General features: G+C 39.9%; 2 protein-coding genes across 8 annotated transcripts in view; one reads left to right on the forward strand and one right to left on the reverse strand.

Annotated features, from left to right (window-relative positions):
• CENPP (centromere protein P) overlaps positions 1-22601 on the reverse strand; it is a 240311-nt gene that overhangs the window by 200320 nt on the left and 17390 nt on the right. The window lies entirely within an intron of this gene.
• OGN (osteoglycin) lies at positions 1324-18276 on the forward strand. The gene is made up of 6 exons (XM_069967197.1): positions 1324-1609; positions 9764-9836; positions 12397-12555; positions 15145-15347; positions 15466-15561; positions 17638-18276. The coding sequence occupies exons 1-6, from the start codon at positions 1442-1444 to the stop codon at positions 17809-17811; spliced, it is 873 nt and encodes a 290-aa protein (XP_069823298.1). The 5' UTR covers positions 1324-1441; the 3' UTR covers positions 17812-18276.

The raw sequence follows: 22601 nt of genomic DNA on the forward strand, positions 1-22601 counted from the left end.
CTGCTGAGTTTCACCACTCCACTATAATATCTGACAAGTGGAATACAATGTTCTCCATGAATTCTATGTTCAGGACCATCCTAATTGTATTAAAATGTTATTAGAACCCCAAACCGTCAGAAGTAGTGGTGAAACTGGGCAGGTTTTCATTTGTTGAAATATTTTTGGATCCTAAAACATTGACTCATGGAAGAGTATTAATCCGGTATGTGTTACAGACTTCTGCAAGAAACCTTTATTTAAAAAAGGACAATCATGGAAAGATGCACAAAGCAAATGTGGCAAATATGGTTTCTGGTAGTATCAAAATGGAACATTCAATCGCAGATGTGAAGTGGAATGATCTGGAACCACTAGTTCACATCTCTTACATATAATACATTTGCTGTGCAGGATATGTTTAAGAAGCCTGCTCAATACATAATTTTATAGGGATAATATCAGCATTTAAGTGAACCTGGAAGTATGTGGCTTTCTGTGTTTAATATTTCTAAACCCAAAATATAAAAAGAAAAGCATCATTTTAGATTTTTTTTGTTCCTCAAGTAAACCAAACTAGTGTTTCCCCTGTCCTGCAGTAAGTGAGTGAAAGGCATGCATACCTATACATAAAACTAAACCCTTAGGGCCTGTGTGAATTGCCAGCTGCGTTGCCCCCCTGCTTTGGGAAGTAAACCTATACCCTTAAGGCTATGAATTCTGGAACTGCCTCCTTCATTCCATGGCCCATGTCATCCATATACAGTATGAAGCGCTCCTCTGCCCCCAATCAAGATGATCCACATCTGGGCTCTATAGCTCATCTAATGAACTTAATGAAGACAGAAGGGAAAAGGCATTGAGCAATCAAGGAACAGAAGGTAGGATACTTATAAAATCTGTAAAATATTCTACTATTCTGCACTGAAATATACAACATATTGTGCTGTATAATGTATATTCTTATACATTCTTTCCCTATATAAGTAATGTATATAACATAGAAGAATAATCATTCCTTTGTATTTATTTTTTTATGCTTTAGAAATTAACAAATTGTGCTCCATCCTTTAGCCTTTCTATATTACACAATGTTAAAGTTTTAACCTTAGCCAAATAATAATGTTATGAGCCAAAGCTAACATTAGATGACATTTTTTACATGTAATTTTGCCAATGAGTAACACATGTAAGGACAGTAAAGGGGGGTTTGTAGTAAAGCAATTAGTTGGATTCCTTGAATTACTTTATAGCCTTACATGACTTTCGCAATCATCCTAAAGAGTTAACCATATTTCCCCTCAATGGCCCGAGCTTGCTCAGTCCCTGCCAACAAGTCATGCAGCCTCTCACTATTGTTATGACATGCTGTTCTCTCCCAGGCACTGAGAAAGGATTTTCCCCAGGAAAAGTTTTTTAAGAAGTGCAGCTGCATCCTCCGAGTACAGCTTCAGGGATAGCGATGAAGAAGACGATGCATTTGTGGTGCTCTGTGATTTTGCTGCTACCATTCATACAGTCGGCACCTCCTGTGCGGCCAGAAGACATCTATGACTATGATGCTGATGAAATATTTGAAGGAATGCTCTTCAAGCAACACTTCGAGCAACGCAAGAAGGAAGCAAATGAGGTATCTATAAAGATTTATATTCTTTTACAACCAGTCTTCCCTGCAACATGAAGATGTGGCTGACCATGCTGGTATTTTTAGTTTATCTGGATTTGAAATTTACAAGTTTCCTTCCCAGTTTGGCTATTGCAATGAAGCACGTGTAGCTGTACTATAATAACTATACATATATTACTTCTATGCTAAACTGTGATATTAATATTCCAATTACTAGCTAGATGTAATTTGCTGGTTTTGGTGAAAATCTTTGGTAGAAAGAAGGAAATTAGTGACCAATAATACGGAGCACGATCAATGCAAGTTGACCTTATGCAGAAGGAAGGGCCAAGTTTTTAATATTGTAAGGGGGAGATTTATGAAAGGGTGTAAATATACACCTAGTGTAAACTGCCCACAGCAACCAATCACAGCTCAGCTTTCAGCTCAGGTAGAATAAAAGCTGAGCTGTGATTGGTTGCTGTGGGCAGTTTACACCAGGTGTATATTTACACCCTTTCATAAATCTCCCCCTAAATGTTTAAACTCTCTTTTCTGTAATCAGATGGACGTCATTTTCCCATTAACAGTGCCACTCTTGTCCGTTGATTGTGTCTGGAATTGCAGCTCAACCCTAATTGAAATAATGGGGTTGTAGTGGTCCCCATACACTATAGACAATCTAAGACTCTATTGGGCTCTGCCAAACAACCAACGAAAGATGACGGTGGCATTAAGAGTTGGAAGTGATGGAAAATCACTGCCCGACCCCTTTGTTCGGGAGATATAAGCAGCAGCAAGAGCTCTTGCGCTGTGACTTACTTATTCCCTCCCCATAGAGAATACAGAAGTGCTCAGCCATATCTTCTTGTGTATGGCGAGGACAGGTGGATCATCTGGCCATCAGTTACTGAAGGTGTATGGCCACCTATTCTGCTGCCACATGCAGATGAAACACTGTTGGCATGTGGTGGCCAATGGTTGTCCAATTTTGTCGTACAACTGTAGTATGAGTGGCAAAGCTGTGCAGCCATTGGCCCCTGATCTTGTAGGCCTGATCTTGTGCGTATGCGACAGCTGCAAAGTGGAAGTGTTCCCCTATTGGTGGGAGAAGGGCTGATCTAGCTTTCTAGTAATAGAACATTTCAGCTCTCAATGTTGATTAGTTTCATTGTAAAATGCTCTGCTTATGCTTTGCTCCGTTTCTGCAAAGACAATTCCTCTCTACATTGATGGTGAAACGCTTTTATTAGGAAACTAAATGATTAGCAATTCTTTAAAAAAAAAAAAAAAAAAAAAAAGCAAAATTCAACAGTACTCCTACGCCTCTGTTCACACTGTAGGTTGCAAGTTGTATGTGGCTAAATTACTAACAAAAAGCATACACACAATAAAAACCTGCTCTATAGATATTAGAAATTAGGATATTAGCAAACCATTTGATCAAACAGAGTGTACTATGTCACCATGTTAAGGTGTCCTCAGAGACCTGGTCCTACTCTAGCATTCTCACACTAGCAATGGCCTCTCCTAGGCTAAATAAGCCTACAACTGGGAAGATAGGAGCCAAATAATCTCTATTTATAGTTCCCATGCCTCTGAGGACACCTTAACGTAGTGACATGGTACACTCTGTTTGATTAAGTGGTTTGGTAAGATTCTCATTTTTTAATATCTATAGAGCAGGTTTTTATCGTGTGTACACTGGGGGAGTATGTAAGCACTTGCATCTCTAGACTGCTTTTGCACTTTTTGCTTTTTGTTAGCGCTTTAGCCACATGCAGCGTGCAACCTACAGTGTGAACAGAGGCAGAGAAGTGCTGCTTACTTTTGCTGTTTTCTGTTGTGTGTGTGTGTGTGTGGGGGGGGTGTAGCTACCTCCTGTTGGCTTTAACTCAACTTATGTCCCATGGGTGCTAAAGATTATTTGGCTCCTATCTGCCCAGTTGTAGGCTTATTGTTAGCCTAGGAGAGGCCATTGCTAGTGTGAGAATGCTACAGTAGGACCAGGTCTCTGAGGACACCTTAACATGGTGACATAGTACACTCTGTTTGAACAAATGGTTTTCCAAGATCCTCTTTTTTTAATATCTATAGAGCAGGTTTTTATTGTGTGTACACCGGGGGGAGTAAGTACGGTAAGCACTTGCACCTGTAGGTTGCTGTTGCCCTTTTTGCTAGCAATTCTTTTAATGGATTTTCTGGGTAAAAAAAAAAAGAAAAGAAAAAAGATCTACCCTTAAGATAGACTACCAGCATGTATCATTCTGAGTATTGCTACCCAAGACCTGCATCTGTTGGATGAATGTATGGGTCACTGTACCTACTTGAGAAAATCTAGCTCTAGCAGTGCACCTGGATAAACACTGAAAGACCCAATTTGTTTTACATGATTGTCCTCCACCGATCCTGCTTGGATGCCTTTCCTAAGGATAGGCCATCAACATGTTTTCCTAGAAAAGCCCTTTTAAAAAGACTCCCATGTGTTCTGTTTTAGTGAGACAGACCCCAATAAAGTAAATAGGGTCTGTCTGGCTCTATTCAGATCTGTCATGCAGCACATTGGCCAGCTCAGTTTTCAAGCCCCTGACCCAGATGTAAACCTGGTCTTTCATCACTTCAGCCATATTTACATGTTCTTGACACTTTTCTGTCATGGCTAAAATGGCAGACATTTATACCTCGCAGCTAATCATTGTTGGACCACAATGCAAAACTAGCCTCTTCGGAATGGGGAACCTGCGGCCCTCAAGCTACAAATTAAAATTCCTATGATGACTGAACAGCTTTGATTTTCTTTGGCTACACGTGATGGGAATTGTATTTTTGCAACAGCTGGAAGGCTACCGGTTCCCCATCCCTGCCTTAGATAAAAGAGAAAATATACATTCAGAGGGACATACAGAGGAAAAAGGAAAGTTTATTTTGGTGGGATGGGACCCATAACTGGCAGGAGGGATTAGACACATGATGGTGTAATCCTGTAGTTCAAAGGAAATACTACACACAAGGAAATTTACTTCCTGCCTATACAGAAACACAAGTGAGACTATGTTGGACTATCGATCACATGACAAAACTACCATAAGAAAAAGGGTTAAAAATGTATGGATACAATGACCACCTTACAAGCCTTTTCTTATTTCCCCATCTACAAAACATGGAAGGTATGTAAAATTAGATCATTTCTACAAAACAGTGAATGGCAGCTGCAGCAAACTACTTGCCACAGACCATGAAGACCTACTAGTAGTTATTAGTCAGAAAACAGCACCGTTGATTGATTCTAACTAGACACCACCCCTCAGAGTCCATTACTTTCTACTTCCAGTATTACTATGCTAGTCTCATGAATCCTCATTTTGGCTCTGAAACAATATAAGATTTGTAGAACTACGTAAATCATCAATTGGTCTCCAGATGTTTGGTAAGATGTCAAAAGTTTAGCTTCTAGCACTACAGTACAGTATATGAAAAATACATCTGCTGGAGGTTTAGATTGCACAAATTGCATGTTGGTTCATTCAGAAATGCACTGCTATAGATTAAAGACTACAATGCAAGGGGGTGAAATAAGTAGTAAAGAGGAACAGGGACGAGATTTCCCACAAGTCTACATTTAATGCAAAATAAGCAATGCAACAATTTTATGGCAAAGTGTTTTTTTGGACAGATAATGAAATACTAATGTACAAGCCTCACAGACAGCTGAAAAGAAACAAACAATCCAACTATGCAAATGCTCGTAGCGAAATGAATCTTGGCAAAACCTGAAGGTGTTGTCTACACTTTATGTGTACAATATGACATTATTGGCCGGCAGCAAACTTGGTCAATACAAAATGGCAAACATATTCCAGCTTACTACAACTTGGTCCCAAGCAAGGGAGAGACTGTGCTATATGTAGTGCCAGGAATAGCGCCTGAAGAGGGTACAGACACGTCCACAAAATGGAAGCCTTTCACCCCGGTTATGCTGTTTCCCGCTTGTCCAGTAGCATGTTAGGTTAGTTCATAGAATTCCGCCCATACGTGGATGGTGTTCTGTGGACTGGACTTTTGGAGCTCTGCTACTTTTTGAAAGTTGGCGCTAGTGTTTGACACAGCTGCTACAGTTCGTTCTGCGGAGGACACTAGAAGAGCACGGAGAGGTAAAAATTTATTATTTTCTATATAAACACCAAGGCAGCACGGACACCACAAATGGTGCAGCCCCATCCACACAATTATTGAGCCATAAAATAGGCTCGGTAAGCAAGCATTGATCTAGCAGATTGGTGCTCACTTACTTTGCACATTGGGCTGTCTAATACCGCCTTTACAATGATTTTAAGGCCTGCAGAAAAGATGCGATCTGCCAACAAATGAGTGTTTCCTTGTTCATTGGCTGACTGCTGGGTGTATTACACATAGCAATAGGGCCTTAGGTAACGTCACCCCTTCCGTGAACTAAATAGGCGGAGGTGGCAGCTGTCGGACTTTGGAAGGGTTCTGATTACAAGCAAAGAATACCATACTAAATGTTATTATGAGCACTGCAAAGATACAATAGAGATCAAAGGGCTTCAATAAGTGTATTGCTCAGCATGGGAGACAATTCTGCAAGACAAGCACCAGAAATCAACTACATTCAAAGGGTAAATCACCCTTGAGGGAAGGAATACGTACCTTCTGGTAAAAAATGGTAACCGCTTGAAAAAAGGAATGATGGAGGCAGTTAATCACAAACTAAAACGTCAAAGGAGCTGGAGAGGGTACAAAGACGGGCAACTAAACTAATAAGGGGAATGGAGCATCTTAGTTATGAGGAGAGATTAAAAGAATTACATTTGTTTAGTCTGGAGAAGAGACGTTTAAGGGGAGATATGATTAACTTATTTAAATATATAAATGGCCCCTACAAGAGATATGGGGAAAAGATGTTCCAGGTAAAACCCCCTCAAAGGACAAGAGGGCACTGCCTCCGCCTGGAGAAAAAAAGGTTCAATCTCCAGAGGCGACAAGTCTTCTTTACCATGAGAACTGTGAATCTGTGGAACAGTCTACCATAGGATCTGGTCACAGCAAAAACAGTAGAGGGCTTCAAAACAGGGCTAGACAAGTTCTTAGACCAAAATAATATAGATGCATATGTATAGAACATATCACCCCTCCCCCTTCCCTGTATCCATCCCCTCCTTGGTTGAACTTGATGGACATGTGTCTTTTTTTAACCGTATTAACTATGTAACTATGTAACTATGTAAAGGCAGCGTCCACTGAATTACATAGCATTACATCACCTATATACAAAAAAAAAATCTATAAAATCATACAGTGTACAACTTTTTTATTGCTATCTTACATCGCTGTGCTGCTTAGTACAGTGTAAACCTTCCTCTATAACCTTCAGAAAGTATGAATGTTTTTCTACCACACTGTTTCCTTGAGGAAATCACTTTCCTGGAGAACTGACTTCAGGAATCTTAAAGAAGTCCAGATGATTTTTATGTACCACTACTGGGTATGGACATTATATAACACATGTACAAAAACTGCAAATAGACACAACACTTCTGACCTTAAAGAGTCACTGTCGTGATTTAGTTTTTTTGTGCAGAAGTCAATAGTCCAGGCGATTTTAAGAAACTTTGTAATTGGGTTTATTAGCCGAAAAATGAATTTTTATCATGAAAAAGCAGTTTGAAGCTCTCCCCCCTGTCTTCAGGACAACAAAGAGTTAAATTAAAAGCTACATTACCTGGCTCTCTCCTCTGATGTCACCACTGACCTATCTGACCTCTGAATAGCACTCTGAATAGCTCCCCCGCAGTGTAATCCTTTGTTCTCTGTTCTCTGCTGCCACATCTCCTCCGTCTCTTTTCCCCCCTCCCCTCTCCATAGCACAGACAGGATACAGCTGATTGAGATTTCCTGATTCTGAGCAGTGGATGACAGAAAGGAGAGGAGGGGGGGGGGGGGGACCTGGGAAAAGTCTTTTTAAATGCAGATAATGGCATATTTGCCTAATAAACCCAATTACAAAGTTTCTTAAAATCGCCTGGACTATTGATTTCTGCAAAAATAAATTTCACAATCTCTTTAAGTTTCAGTTGAGAGGGCAGATGTCTACAGGCGTTATTTTGTCATTCATACCTGATGACAGGAACATGAAGCAAGCACAGAAGGAAAGCCTGGAGATGGGTACAGAAACAAAGAGGTTTTACCACATAAGACATTCTGCCACATTTGCAATAATAAATCCGGGCCTTTATGTCCATAAGTTGTGATCAGTTCAGAAAATAATTTATCAGGATTCTTGGTTCAAACAGGCACAGCTGTTTCAACAAACTTTGCATCAATCAATAGAACATATAATTATAAAGAAAATTTGTAATGTATCTTATCAAGGAAAAATGCCTCTCTCTCTACTTAGTCTTCTGCCCCACTACACCGAAACTCATCCTTCAATCTGAAGAAAAAGATTTTGCTCATGGCAGTCTATGGAAAGGGAAGGAGTGGCTGGAGAGAGTAAGAAGCAAACAGACAGACTGTAAAGAGTGTACACACTTAAGACTGCACAGTATTTATCAATAATGTCCTCCATGATTCTGCTGCTATAGAGACACAGGAGCACAGGATCCCATCTTTTGTGTGTGCACAATGTATAGGGGCCGCCCACTAGTCCAAGTACAAAGTTAGGAATGCACCCTACACAGCAGAAATCGAATAAAAAATCATGCAGAAGTTATATTATGTCCAGAAATAGTGCTGCTCCTCATGTACACACAACAGCTTATTCTGAAATGGACAGGTAAATTTTACATTTAAAATGGGACCTTGAATGGATTTGTGACCCTGTAGTTGTGACTTGACTGCTGAGCCAAACACGCTCAATAGTAGTGCTTTAGATAGTTGAGAACTGTACTCTACTATCTTTCAACACTTGAGTTGGTTTTGCTAACATGGAGATCTGTCCCTATCTACAGGCACTAACTTCATGACTTCGGGAGTGCCTGTAGACAGGGAGTGCCTGTAGACAGGGACAGTTATCCATGTTGGCAAAACCAACTCAAGTGTTAATCAGTACCAAATAACCCAACGCTGCATGGTCTCGGTCAAAGATTTAGAGACTGAATTGACAGCTGCTGTTTATGAACAGGGTAGATTAGATGGATCAGGTGGTCTTTCTCTGCCTAGAATCTTCTATGAAATTACTTTGTATAAGATGCCAGGTATGATACAGAAAAGCCGAATATCCTTATATGGTGCTTGTTAAAGCGACTCTGTACCCACAATCTGTCCCCCCCCCCAAACCGCTTGTACCTTTAGATAGCTGCTTTTAATCCAAGATTTGTCCTGTGGTCCGTTCGGCAGGTGATGCAGTTATTGTCATAAAAAACAACTTTTAAACTGGCAGCCCCGTGCCCTTTGGCCGTGGCTTAGTTTGTGTATGCATTAGGCTAGCACAACCTCTCCGTCCCTCCTCCCCACCCCTCTTCACCATTTTTCCTATTCCTCTGCAGTGAAAACTACACAGGTGCCTTAACGATCCAGCACATGTGCCAGGCTGACACAGCTGATGAATAGGAGGCAATCTGCCTGGAGTATTCCTAATGATGAGGAGGGCGGGGAGGAGGGACAGAGAGGTTGGCCAGCCTAATGCATACACAATGTAAGCCACGACCAAAGGGCACGGGGCTTCCAGTTTAAGGCTGGGTTCACACAACGTATATTTCAGTCAGTATTTGGTCAGTATTTTGCAACCAAAACCAGGAGTGGATTAAACACAGAAAAGCTCTGTTCACACAATGTTGAAATTAAGTAAATGGCCGCCATATAAACAGTAAATAACTGCCATTATTTCAATATAACAGCCGTTGTTTTAAAATAACAGCAAATATTTGCCATTAAATGGCGGCCATCCACTCAATTTTAACATTGTGTGAACAGAGCCTGTGTTTTCAATCCACTCCTGGTTTTGGTTGCAATATGAGGACCACTGAACCCAGCCTAAAAGTTGTTTTTATAACATTAACTGCATCACCTGCCGAACAGACCCCAGGAAAGATCTTGAATTAAAAGAAGCTATCTGAAGGTTCAAGCGGTTTGGGGGGGGGGGGGGGGGGGGCAGATTGTGGGTACAGAGTCACTTTAAACTCTAAGGTTAAATAAGTTCTATTTTTTTTTCCCCGGCAGCCAAATGGACTTGCTAAAGGAAGGTTTAGGAGAGAACCAGACCAAAATGTCACAGATGCAACAGAAGCTAAAGGTAAGACTTACTAAAACATTAAAAGGACAATGGGAATACTGTCATGTCTACTCACATGACCATAATAGACAGCTGCTGCAGGCCCTGTGGATCCAATCCAACACTACCCAACCTTTTTTCCACAAAACACATGGACTTGTCTTTTTCAGAGATTTCTTTTTCATTCAGTGGCAACCACAAATCATTCACATAGATATCTTAAAAGCCTTTATTGAAGACTACTAAAAGGGGTATTCGGTTAAGTAAAATATAAATTGAATGATCCCTTCTTCTGGACACTAACAATTTATTCCATACATGTCATTCCCATATCTGTCTCCCTCCCTCAGTTTTGAGCTGCTGCTTTCTGCTAAAGACACAAAAAATGTCTGAGCTGTTAAGTCTGTCTCTGCTTTCAACCACTGCCTCCCCCCTCCCAGCGATGTTCATAAGTCCCTGGCCAGCTTTATTTGCAACTTTGTAGCTTCTTTGTAATGCCGGGAGGGTTAATCTGAGGTCAAGTTGCTAATGAACTTACTGTAATTAATCCTCCCAGCATAATAAAGTTGCAGATAAAGTCTTATTATAACAGTCATCACAGAAGGGAGGGGGAGAAGGGGATTGAGAGCAGAGATGGGCTCAACAGCACAGACAGTTTTTTGTGTCTTTAGCAGAAAGTTGCAAGCTCAAAACTGAGGGAAGGAGACGGGGGTGGGGGTTATTCAATATATATTTTACTAAACCTGATAACCCCTTTAGGCAGAAGTTATAAAGAGTACTTTTTTACTGGAGCTGGTCAGGAGAACAAGCCAGAAGAAGTCTGTGCTCACCACCCTTAATTCTTGACTAGGAGTGATCTGAAATGCTTAATAAAACTTGTCGGCTGCAGCCTAAATTCAATTCTTGTGGTACTGGCTCCTCAGAGATTAAGGGAGCTATATCACATCCAGATGTGGAGGGTGCAGCAGCCTGGCCAGATGTTTAGGAATTAGATTTATTATAACTAAATTTATCTTTCAAACGTTGTGAATAATTTTGCTTCCTTTGCTGTCTGTGTAACAAAATTTTCCTTTGCACAAAATTGTGACAATTTATACGAAAAGTTGCATGCAATTTACACTGCCAAGACACTTTAACATGTGCAGGTGAAAAAGTAAATAAAAATCAAGACATTAATAAATTTAGTATGAAGTAAACCAGTGTAAACACTGCTTACTTTTATAAAAACATACATATACACAAGGTTGGTGAATTTCCTTATGTTTAACTTATAGGTTAAAATTTTAGAGCTGAGCTCAATTCTTAGAGCATGAGGACCAGCTGCTATTTGCAGTCAGGTCCTCACTATCAATGACCGATTGGGGGGCCCAATCGAATTGCCTGACTGTCGGAGGTATACTGCTTACCTCTGTGCAGTCTATTAGAAGATAACAGATAACACTGATCAACGCTATGCAATGGCATAGCATTAACCAGTGTTAGCAATTCCATAATTGCATGTAATAGTATCTCAAGGGGACTTAAAAAGTGTAGCGTAGGGAGGGAGGGTATTAAATAGGTGCCAAAAGTTTTCAAATGATTTGTATTGATATTGTATGTATTTTAAATGAAAAATGTAAAACAAATTTATTTAAAAAGTTTTGCGGTTAAAAAAAAAATTAAAAATAGAAGTGTTAGAAAATGTAATTATTTTAAATAATATTTTCTGTATATGGAAAAATAAAAGTGCTGTAGTGCTTAAAAGGTGAAAGGAAAAAAACAAAAATGCTAATTAAAAATTGGCCTGGTCATTTAGGCCATTTTGGGCCTTGTTATCAAAGGGTTAATGTCTAATGTTTAAGTCAACAAATCATTGTTTGTTGTTCGCTAAACAATCATTTTAGCGATTTATCTGTATGTGTAAAAGGACCCTTAGAAATGTCAGTTTGACATGTCTTTATTCAAGAATCCAAAAGGCATCAACATGGCCAGCAGGCTGTGAAGCACAGAAAGAAGACCCCAAGCCTCTCCTGACCAGCTCCCATGTTGTATGATTCCACTGGGGCTTGGCGATTATGGCCTAAAGCAACATAACAATTGAACTTGTAACCTCAATTACGATTATTGAACGATTATTATGTCACACCCCTTTTATAAGCCACACCCCTTTTGCAAGCCAATCCAATTTGGGCATGCCAAACTGCAGATAATGGAGCAGAGGGGTCAGTATATACATAGCCCAGCTGTGGTGCTGTACACATTGGGAAAGCCGAGGCTATATCCAGTGTTTACTTACTATAGAATGAGCAGTTGTGAAACAGTGCAGGAAAACTGATAACACTTAGTTGGCTAATTAGTCATACATTTCTAGTAAGAATAAAATGAATGGCACATCACAGTGTTTTAGTAACAATGCTCCAGAACTGTTAATTCCATAGAAAGACATGTATTTGCTAAAACGGACATGTCAAGATTTACATTTACGCAACTTCTGGTAGATTTTTGTTGGGAAATAGTCCAAAGAGGATTTTTTTTTTATCTGAAAAGTTTTTATGTTATTTTTCCTGCTACAATTTTAATTTAATTTTAATAAAAATTTTAGATTTGCCTACATGCCTGGCTTGTGTATGTCTCAGTGGATCAGTTTACTGTGAAGAAACAGATATAGAGGAAGTGCCCCCTTTGCCTAAAGAGACTGCATACCTGTATGCTCGATTCAACAAAATTAAGAAAATTACTGTAAAAGACTTTTCTGATTTTCGTAAGTATTCAATGGGAGAGCTCTCCTTTTGCATTAGTGGGACGGTTTTTATAAACCAGCTGTAAAATCTGGAGAAAATCTGATTTTGATTTGCATTATGGCAATATGCAACATACAGTGCCTTGTATATCTATTAACCTCTCCCCCCTTTCCCTGGATATTTTTTTCTGTTTTGTTGTATCACAGCCTGGAATTAAAATAGATTTGGGGGTACTTGCACCATTTGATTTCAATAATAGGTATAATACTTTGAATGCACACACAAAAAAATAAAGGACTTAAAGGGGTATTCTCATCTCAGCTAATATAGTTATACTTGTAGGATTCACCAAGATAAATATTTTTGCAAATACATTCATTTAGCGAACTTGTCGCCTTCCGATATGCTGCTCTTTCACTTTTATTATTGACAGTTCACTGTCTAGGTTACCAACCACCATACTTCTCTAAAAACAGTGGTCTGGCCGGTGTATACAGCTATAGAATACATATTTATATGTTATACACTATAGGGGACATTTATCAAAGTTATGGCAGGGGGGTGGGCCAGGAAGAAGGCGCGGATTCACCCCTTTGCCCTGGCGTACACCTGTTGTATCCCCCACTTGCCTGATGGTGTAGATTTGGTACGCCAGGCGCAAGGATAGCCTGCTTTACTAAGAGGTGTGCACCTCTTAGTCAATTCGGCCGGAGAGAAGGGGGCGCGGCCTAATTTACGATACACCGCTCTTGATAAATTCCCCCCTATATCTCTATACATTATAGGTGCATATACATCAACCAGACTAATACTTTTAGACAAGAGTGGTGGTCTGTAACCCAAACAACAAACTGTCAACAAAAGCAGGTATATCAGGAAAAGGGGCAAATTTTCTAAATGAATGTACTTGAAAAAGATATGTAACTTCATGAGCCGTACAAGTTTAGCTATGATAGCTCAGATGGAAAACCCCCTTTAAATAAACATAAGTATTTACCTTCAGAAAGTCAGAAATACTTTGTGAAGACACTTATTGCTGCAATTTCAGAAGCAAGACAGGTTCTCTTTATTAGCTCAGCACATCTAGACACTGGGATTTTCTTCAATTTATCCAGGCAAAACTTTTCCAACTCTTTCAAAATAGATGGCCTGTGTTGGTATAAATTTGTCTTAAAGGCATGCTGCAGATTTTAAAATGATTGTGGTCTGGGCTTTGGCTAGACCTTTGCAAGACATTTAAAGTGACTCTGTACCCACAATCTGACCCCCCCAAACTACTTGTACCTTTGGATAGCTGCTTTTAATCCAAGATCTGTCCTGGGGTCCGTTTGGCAGGTGATGCAGTTATTGTCCTAAAAAACAACTTTTAAACTTGCAGCACCGTGCCCAACAACCGGGGCTTAGAATATCTGTGCCATAACTATGCACCACCTCCTCTCTGTCCCTCCTCCCCACAATCCTCATCATTAGGAATGCCACTGGAACATTTTCTCCTGTCTGAACATTGCACAGCTGAGGAATAGGAGACAATCTGCCTGGAGCATTCCTAATGATGAGGGAGGGGTGAAGGGACAGAGAGGTTGTGTCAGCCTAATGCATAGACATTCTAAGCAAGTTTAAAAGTTGTCTTTTAGGACAATAACTGCATCACCTGCCGAACGAACCCCAGGACAGATCTTGGATTAAAAGCAGCTATCTGAAGGTACAAGCGGTTTTGGGGGGGGGGGGGGGGGGGATCAGATTGTGGGCACAGAGTCGCTTTAAAGTTTCCTTTTAAACCTAGGTCTAAAATGTCTGGCTGATTGAAAGAGACTGAAATGCTGTTTAGTGAACTCCACACTTATTTTTGTGTTTTCCTATATAAGTTTTTCTCTGTATACTCTCATAAATCCTCAATATTAAGTGGCCTTAGGGCCAGTTCACATGGAGTAAAACGGGCAGAATTCCACGGCGGACAGTTCCTCCGTGTCATACAGGCAGTCTATGGAATGGCCCGCGCGCCTCCTCTCTCCGCTCGGAAGAATGGACATGTCAATTCTTCTGAGCAGAGAGGCATGGAGGGAGGAAGCGCAGGAGCCCTTCCATAGACTGCCTGTATGACACGGAGAAACTCTCCACCGGGGAATTCTGCCAGTTTTACTCTGTGTGAACTGGCCCTTACGGAGAGATCCTTCCATCTCTGCTGTGCATCTCTGAAGCTCCCTCAGTAGTATTACCATAATCTTTGTTGTATCTCCTATAAATGGCATCATGTGATCGATCATAAAACATGTTGATTGCACACAAGGACACATCATTTCCACAGCTGGAGACGTTGGATGGAGGCTTAGGGCTGCCAGGAAAACATGGATACAGCCTATGGCCTATAGCTGTATCCATGTTTTCCAGGACTCCCTAGGGCTGCATCCAACTTCTCCAGCCACCAGGCGTCAAATGCCAAGAGTTTGGGTTTGGCCGAACTCAAACAATCTGCAAGTTTGCTCATCACTAGCTCTCTGTATGGTGATTAAAGGATAAATAAAAAGCTTAATACAAAAATTGCCATCCCTACATATAATATATGGCAATCTCACCAATGCTAAATGGAGTCTGTCTTATCTGTTTTCTAGCCACCTTAAAGAGAATTGACCTGACCGGGAATGTTATAGAAGAGATAGAAGATAAAGCATTTGACAAGCTGGTTAACCTTGAGCAGCTTTCCCTTGCAGATAACAAACTGACGAGGATCCCAGCTTTACCGTCAAAACTTACTACTTTTAATGCCAATAATAACATGATTAAAAGCAAAGCCATTAAAGCTAATGCTTTTAAGGTACTGTAACAGCACAATCTAAAAACCTAAAAAATTCTAAGGATTTTTCAAGAAATATTCCAATCACTGATTTGTAGACTATTTTAACACATCATAAATATATATTTTTTTGTTACAGAAAATGACTAACTTAGCATATCTCTACCTGGCAAACAATCAACTAGATACTGTCCCGGCAAATCTACCAGAGAGCCTACGTGTCATTCATCTACAGGTAGGTGTCATTTCTCCATTCTACAGGATCGGTATACTGCAACCAGACACCTTGGCACAGCGCATCTCCTGAGGGAAGAGATACTTGTTGTCGAGATACAGTTTAGGTGCCCTCAAATAAATCGTATTATTGGATACATAGACTCTTATGTAATATCTTTAGGGAGCTTAACCCCTTCCAGTTGCAGCACTTCTTGCAAACAATACATATATATTTTTATTTTTTTTAAATTAAGGTTCACATTTTTGTCTCCCTTAGGCTATGTTCACACAATGTCAAAAATAGAGAAAAAGGTGCCCGATTTTGATATTTAAAAAAACATCAGTTTTCACTGCGATTTAACTGACTGCAATGGCATTGCATTGAAGCCAATGGGAAGATCGACGTCCAATGCGCACAATGCATTGAATAACGGACATTTTTACCGTGGACGACAAAATAAACGATCAATATTTTCAGACATCTTCCGCAAACAGCGGATGTTTATTAGTTGTTCAAACACTGTTTTTCTTTTTCCACCATTCTTTCTCCGTTTTTACTATTAAACTCAATGGACTTTTCAATGAAGCCACACTCAAAGGGCAATAAGTAACCCAAATGAGAATAATGTACCAACAGACGTCATTGTACTAAGGGAAGGCCAGGCTGCTAAATGACGTCTGTTATTTTAGACTCAAAATAACGGACGTAATTTTAAACGCAGCTCAAAAGACGTTGTGTGAACATAGCCTTAGGATGAAAGAACTGTATTGCAATGAATTGTGCTGTGGCTCAGTGCTAGGAGCTAGCACCCTAAAACCCGAATGCCATATTCACGACTTGGCTCCTGCATCATGGTGTGCTGACTGGTTGAAGGGGTGGCCTTTTTTGTCTAAATGCCTTCTTACCCAGTATCTAGGGGGTTTAAAGGGGTTGTCCAGCGAAAATCTTTTTCTTTCAAATTAACTGGTGTCAGAAAGTTATATAGATTTGTAATTTACTAAGTGTCCGACAGGAGGTGGTGTTTTATTTTCAGTCTGACACAGTGCTCTCTGCTGACATCTCTGGCCGAGACAGGAACTGCCCAGAGCAGGAGAGGTTTTTCTATGGGGATTCATAGAAAACTGAGACAGAGTTCCTGTCTCGGCCAGAGATGTCAGCAGAGAGCACTGTGTCATACAGCAGCTAATAAGCATGGGAAGACTGGAGATTTTTTTTATAGTAGTACAAATCTATATCTTTCAGATATCAGTTGATTTGAAAGAAAAATATTTTTACTGGATAACCCCTTTAAGGGCCGCAATCAGATTTATCTCCAATCTTGGCCACTGCCAGTGGATGAAAGCTGTAACACACAACTGCCACCATTTATGAAGCATGTCCAATTCCTGAGCCCACTCCACATACCATGCCTGAGAATTATATGTATGTCAAGTGTTGGGAAGGGCTTAGGGACATTTTTGAAAACTGGTGGGGGTCCACATCACAGAATCCTCTAGCAGGTACAGTGCATCTTTCACTGTTTAGCAGGCACAGCTTTGTAGAAAGGTCTAGTGCTGCAGGAGTTGGAATACAGAAGTGTTCAAACATTCTATCTGCTGTTCCATTTAAAGTCTATGGCACAGACAGAAATGGCAGAATGACACCATCTAAGTACACTCACTGACAAAAAATAAAATTAATTCACCCAGGTAGAAACATTGGATAAATGCAAAGCTTGAATCGCAGTTATGTCTCATGTCTTTGTGGCCGGATTAGACATTGGCTCTCGCCAAAAGCGGGTGTAAAAGTGTTTCCCCAACGGCCCTATAAAAATACTGTGCCTCAATGCCCAACCATATCTCATATTGTATTGAGGCTAGAGGTGACCCAACATGGTATTAGAGCGCACCCCTTTCAGTTGAACAGCCTTACCCAATAAACTTCTCCTTCTAACCACTTACATATAGGATAACATTCATGTTTTTACACGTTTTATTCGATTCCAACTTCTTTGTGTATTTTTTTCCCAATAAGTGTATCAGTCTGCTGTATGTATCCTACTGTATATAATGACTTTTACTGTTGTAATCCTATTTTTTTTTTTTTTTATTTTAGTTCAACAACATAGATTCCATCACAGATGACACATTTTGTAAATCAAACGACACCCGTTATATACGACCCAGACTGGATGAGATCCAAATGGAAGGAAACCCAGTGATCCTAGGAAAATATCCAAACAGCTTCACCTGCCTGAGAATTTTACCTTACGGCTCTTATTTTAAATAACGCAGAAGTATTCAGGCCCAATGGCAAAATATGCGATACTTGCGTCATTACCAATCATCAGAAATAATCAGGCCACAAATTTAAGAATTTAAAGTAGCACATATTTTTACAATTACAATGGTTTAGATAGAGTCTATTCAACAGTATATTGGTGAAAACACAGTAGTGTACAGCCAACTCCCTACCACTGTCACTTACAGCCCAACTCTTTTATAAGAGCTAGGGACACGCACTGCAACATAGCGCGTCTTTATTGGAAATGAAGTATGACAAGTCTGGTAATGAAGTAATCACTCAAACTCTTTTTAAAGTAACAAATGTAAAGGCAACCACTAACCTCAAAAGGTCTCACTTTCATAAACTATTTACCACTAACATTTTTTTCAGATTAACATTAAAAGGAGTATTCAACTGAAACATAACTTTTGATATGTTGCTGTCCATAGTAAGACTTACAAATCCTTCCATACTTGTTATTTATTCAGTCTCCTTCCCCTAGTTCTCAGCTGCTGCTTACTGCTGAAGACACAAAAATCTGTGTGTGAGCCTTTCTCTGTCTCCCCCCTGAGACGGCCGATGTAAACAAGTCCCTGACTGACTATCTGCAGCATTGTAGCTTCTTTGTAATGCTGGGAGGGTTAATCATAGTGAGTTCATCAGCAACTTGACATCAGAATAACCCTCCAGCATTACAAAGAAGCTACAATGTTGCAGATAAAGTCTGTCAGGTACTTGTTTACATCAGCAGTCTCAGAAGGGAGGGGAGGAGGGGAGACAGAGAAAGAAGCTCACAGACTGATTTTTGTGTCTTCAGCAGAAAGCAGCCACTCAGAACTGGGGGAAGTAGACTGAAAAGATAACGAGAAGTATGGAATTAATTGTTAGTCTCACCAAGGGTAGCAACATATTAAAAGTTATGTTTAAGTGGAATACCCATTTAAGGTTAGGTTTCCACACAATAAAATAAAAGCAAAATACATCTGTATAGTAGGTATAAAACACTGTCATTTTTTAAATATAATAATGTGCTATACTAATGTCTATAGAAAAACAAAAATTTTCATTGTTACCATTTGTGCACACACACATTTTACATAGACTTTAACGTGACACATTATTCGAACAAAAATAGTCCTGTTTACAGCTGTATTTTGCTTTTATTTTACTGTCTGTGAACCTACAGTAAGTGTATCTTTTTAGGGACTATGTTAAACAGAGTGTCTGAGCATTAGTTTTTGGAACATGTAGAAGATATACACAGGCATACCAGACAATAAAGTAATTATAATTCTGAAAAAAAACAACAGAACACACATTTAGAATGAGAAATTGCAAATAAAAATAGAGTTCTATATAGGCAATAGTCCACTAAGTAGACCGCTCAGCACTACTAGCTCGATTTCAAAGTGCTGGGTCAGTGTTAAATGGATCAGTGGAGGACCTTTAACTTTTGAACCATACGGTGGTGCTCAACATGTAAGAAGACAGTCCCGAAATGAATTCACTAGTAGTACAAATGTGGCACTCAAGAGTGAGTACCACATTTCTACTACTAGTGAATTCTATATAGGCAATGACTGATGCTGTGCACCGTGAGGTTTTACTAACCTTAAAAGTTATCACCTATATACAGGATAAGGGATAACAAGCGGACTGATAGGAGTCCAACTATTGGGACCAACCTTGATCAAAAAAACACAGGAAAACTATCCCCAGGTGAATGGGGCGCTGGGCCTTGCAACGTTCAGAAGCTATACAGTTAATAAATGGGGCACTGGCCACACACACACACACACTGCACCCTGTTTATTAGGGAGACATTTCTGCCATTTTCAGTGCAGGTGTTAGCGGTCAGACCCTCACTAATCTACGTCTTACTCCCTGTTCTACTGTTTTTTATGCATTTTAGATATGTGAAAATGTTCGCGCCATATAAGAAAACGCTGCAGGAAATGTTTTCTTATCTGGCTTGTGCTGCCGTCTGGATTTGCAACAGAAGCACCAGTACCATGAATACCATGAACCTAAGAACATAGAGATTAGTTCTGACAGTTTTCCTCCAGTTTTTTACTATCACACTGGAGGGAAACAGAGCTGTACATGTAAATAGGAATGAGCCCTAAGTTGCAAGTCTCCACAGTATACGGACTTTTAGCAAATCGAACGATAGAGTGGCCTAACTTTTCAGGAATATTATCTTATGTGTAAAAGATGAACTACAAGTAGCAGTCGTCGGAACAAACAATTGAGTATCTTCATGTTGATGGAAGCCAATGTAAGAAAAACTGTGTGGTTTGTAGCTTCAACAAAGTTAACCTGTAATACCAATAAGTGTATTCATTTCACTATAGTCCATATTCATGCCTAAAACTTCACAGAGACCTTCTTGATATAGTGTGCAGTAGTGTACACACATTGAAAAATATCTGTTCATACGCATGCTAATCTGTACATAGTTACAAAGTTAATACGGTTGAAAAAAAGACACATGTCCATCAAGTTCAACCAAGGAGGTCATTATGCACTAAGACAGGGATGGGGAACCTTCGACACTCCAGCTGTTGCAAAACTACAATTCCCATCATGCCTGGACAGCCAAGCCCTATCTTAGGTTCTCTAAGCATGATGTAGCTTTGCAGCAGCTGCAGATCTGCAGGTTCCCAATCCCTACAAGATATTGGGAAAAGGTACTGTATTAGGAAATTTATTTCTCCTCTAATACAGAAGTAAATTTAATATCTAGTAGTTACGGATGTTGTTACTGTACCTTGTAAATCACATATGACAATATGATTACTAACGGCTTGCCTGCTTTGTGCTAATGTGATACCAAACTGTTCCACTAGCAATTTACCACTAAGCATAAGAAAAGCCTTTGATTCTGAAGTCCAACCACTATTCCTAGGCTGTGCTCTGCGGCAAAGGCTTTACCATTCACTGTGCAGCGATCTCTGGAACCTCTACTTATGAAGTTTGATTTTTTTTATGTTATTTTTTTGTATCACGTCTTTTGCATGTTTAAGAGAGTTATTATTGTTAAAAGCAAGAAAATATATAAGACAGTAAGAATCTTGGTTGAGCCAAGCCTTAACAAAAACTATGCCTCTGTGTGTACTTAATAAATGTATTTACATAGTGATGGTAACACACAAGTAATAAAGTCATTTTAGTGTCCGGTTTTATTATTTATAAACTTTTCTTTTCTTGTACGACAGCATTGGTTTCACTGTATGGTGTTGGGTCTGTATAGGAAAAGTGATGAATTCAAGTGAATATATGCTTTTATATTAGTAAGGCATACATGCAAGACCACTTTGGTCCTAGTACTAAGTTCTCATAATGCAATGACAACCCGATGGTGACTGTGGACCAAAGTTTCTACAGCTAGTGAACCATATGTGGCTCACAAGCCATTGTACAGATGTGGAGTTCACTAAAATTAAAGGTATACTATGGAGCAGCAGAAAATCTCCATAGAAAAACCTCTCCTGCTCTGGACAGTTTCTGTCAGGGACAGAGGTGGCAGCAAAGAGCACTGTGTCAAACTGGAAAGAATACACCACTTAGTACAGTACTGGATGATTTTTTTAAAACAGAATTTACAAATGTATAACGTTTTGAAACCAGATTTATAAAAAAAAAAAAAAAGTTTTTTTTACTCTGGAGTAAACAGAAATTATACATGTGTGCTCATTATTAAAATATCTATTCTAGGGTGGCTTACATCATGCAGCTTTCTTAGCCAAAGCTAGGAGTGCATACAGTAATGGAGATAGTCAGAGAAGCCCTTTCTTTCCCTTTGTGACAATCGATACTCCCTGCACACTTGGACTGGATACAGCTGTAAAGGATTAATCAGTTTTCCACACTCATCCTTAGCTATATCTATTTTTAATAGGAGAAAAAAAAGTAAACAGCACGGGTATGGCACGTGAACCGCGACTCTATTCCCTCTTTATGGAGGGGCCAGAAAGAGCAGAGTGCTGTCCTCAACTCATTCTGGTGGCTCCATAGAGAAAGAACAGAGTCGCTGGGGGGCATGTGCCATACCCATGGCTGTATTGAAAACATAGGAGTTGGGGACTGATCTGGAGATTGCCGGGGGGTGGGAGATTGGGCCCCCTGCGATCTCTTACTTGTCCCCTATCCTCTGTGGATAGGTGTTAAGTCAGGGTCCTATTAGATATAGCTATTTTTAACAATTAACAATGTGAAATTACGCTGAACAACTAGCGAAAGATTGCTGATTTTGGTGTCAGCACAAAATGAACGATCAAGGATGATTCGATGATTTAAATGATTTTATGATTCGATGATTTAAATTCGAACGATAGAATGATTTTTTGCACAATAATCGTCCCGTGCAATACAGCCCTTAGTTTGAGGCGGAAAATTTCTTTAACTATGCTAAATGCCACATCATTTTCCCCCAACCACACACAAACATTGTGAAAGGTAACATGACAGGTTTGCCCTAAAGGGAAAGGGAGAAAACAATACCCCTTCAACAACAGGTAAAACTGGGGGTTGTTTGTACTTTCCAAAAAGCTTTTTACCTATACATGTTCTGGCGTTTAAACTAATATGGCTCTAAGGCTCCGTTCACACGGAGCAAAACTGGAGGAATTCCACGGCAATCCTGCCAGCCTCTGTGTCATAATGACAGTTTATGGCAGGCTCGCGCGCCTCTTCTCTCCGTGCTGAAGAATTGACATGTCCATTCTTCAGCGCGGAGAGAGGAGGGGCGCGAGCCTCCCACAGACTGTCATTATGATACAGAGGCTGGTGGG

Source organism: Dendropsophus ebraccatus, chromosome 4 (assembly GCF_027789765.1).
Source record: "Dendropsophus ebraccatus isolate aDenEbr1 chromosome 4, aDenEbr1.pat, whole genome shotgun sequence".
Taxonomy (NCBI): Eukaryota; Metazoa; Chordata; class Amphibia; order Anura; family Hylidae; genus Dendropsophus; species Dendropsophus ebraccatus.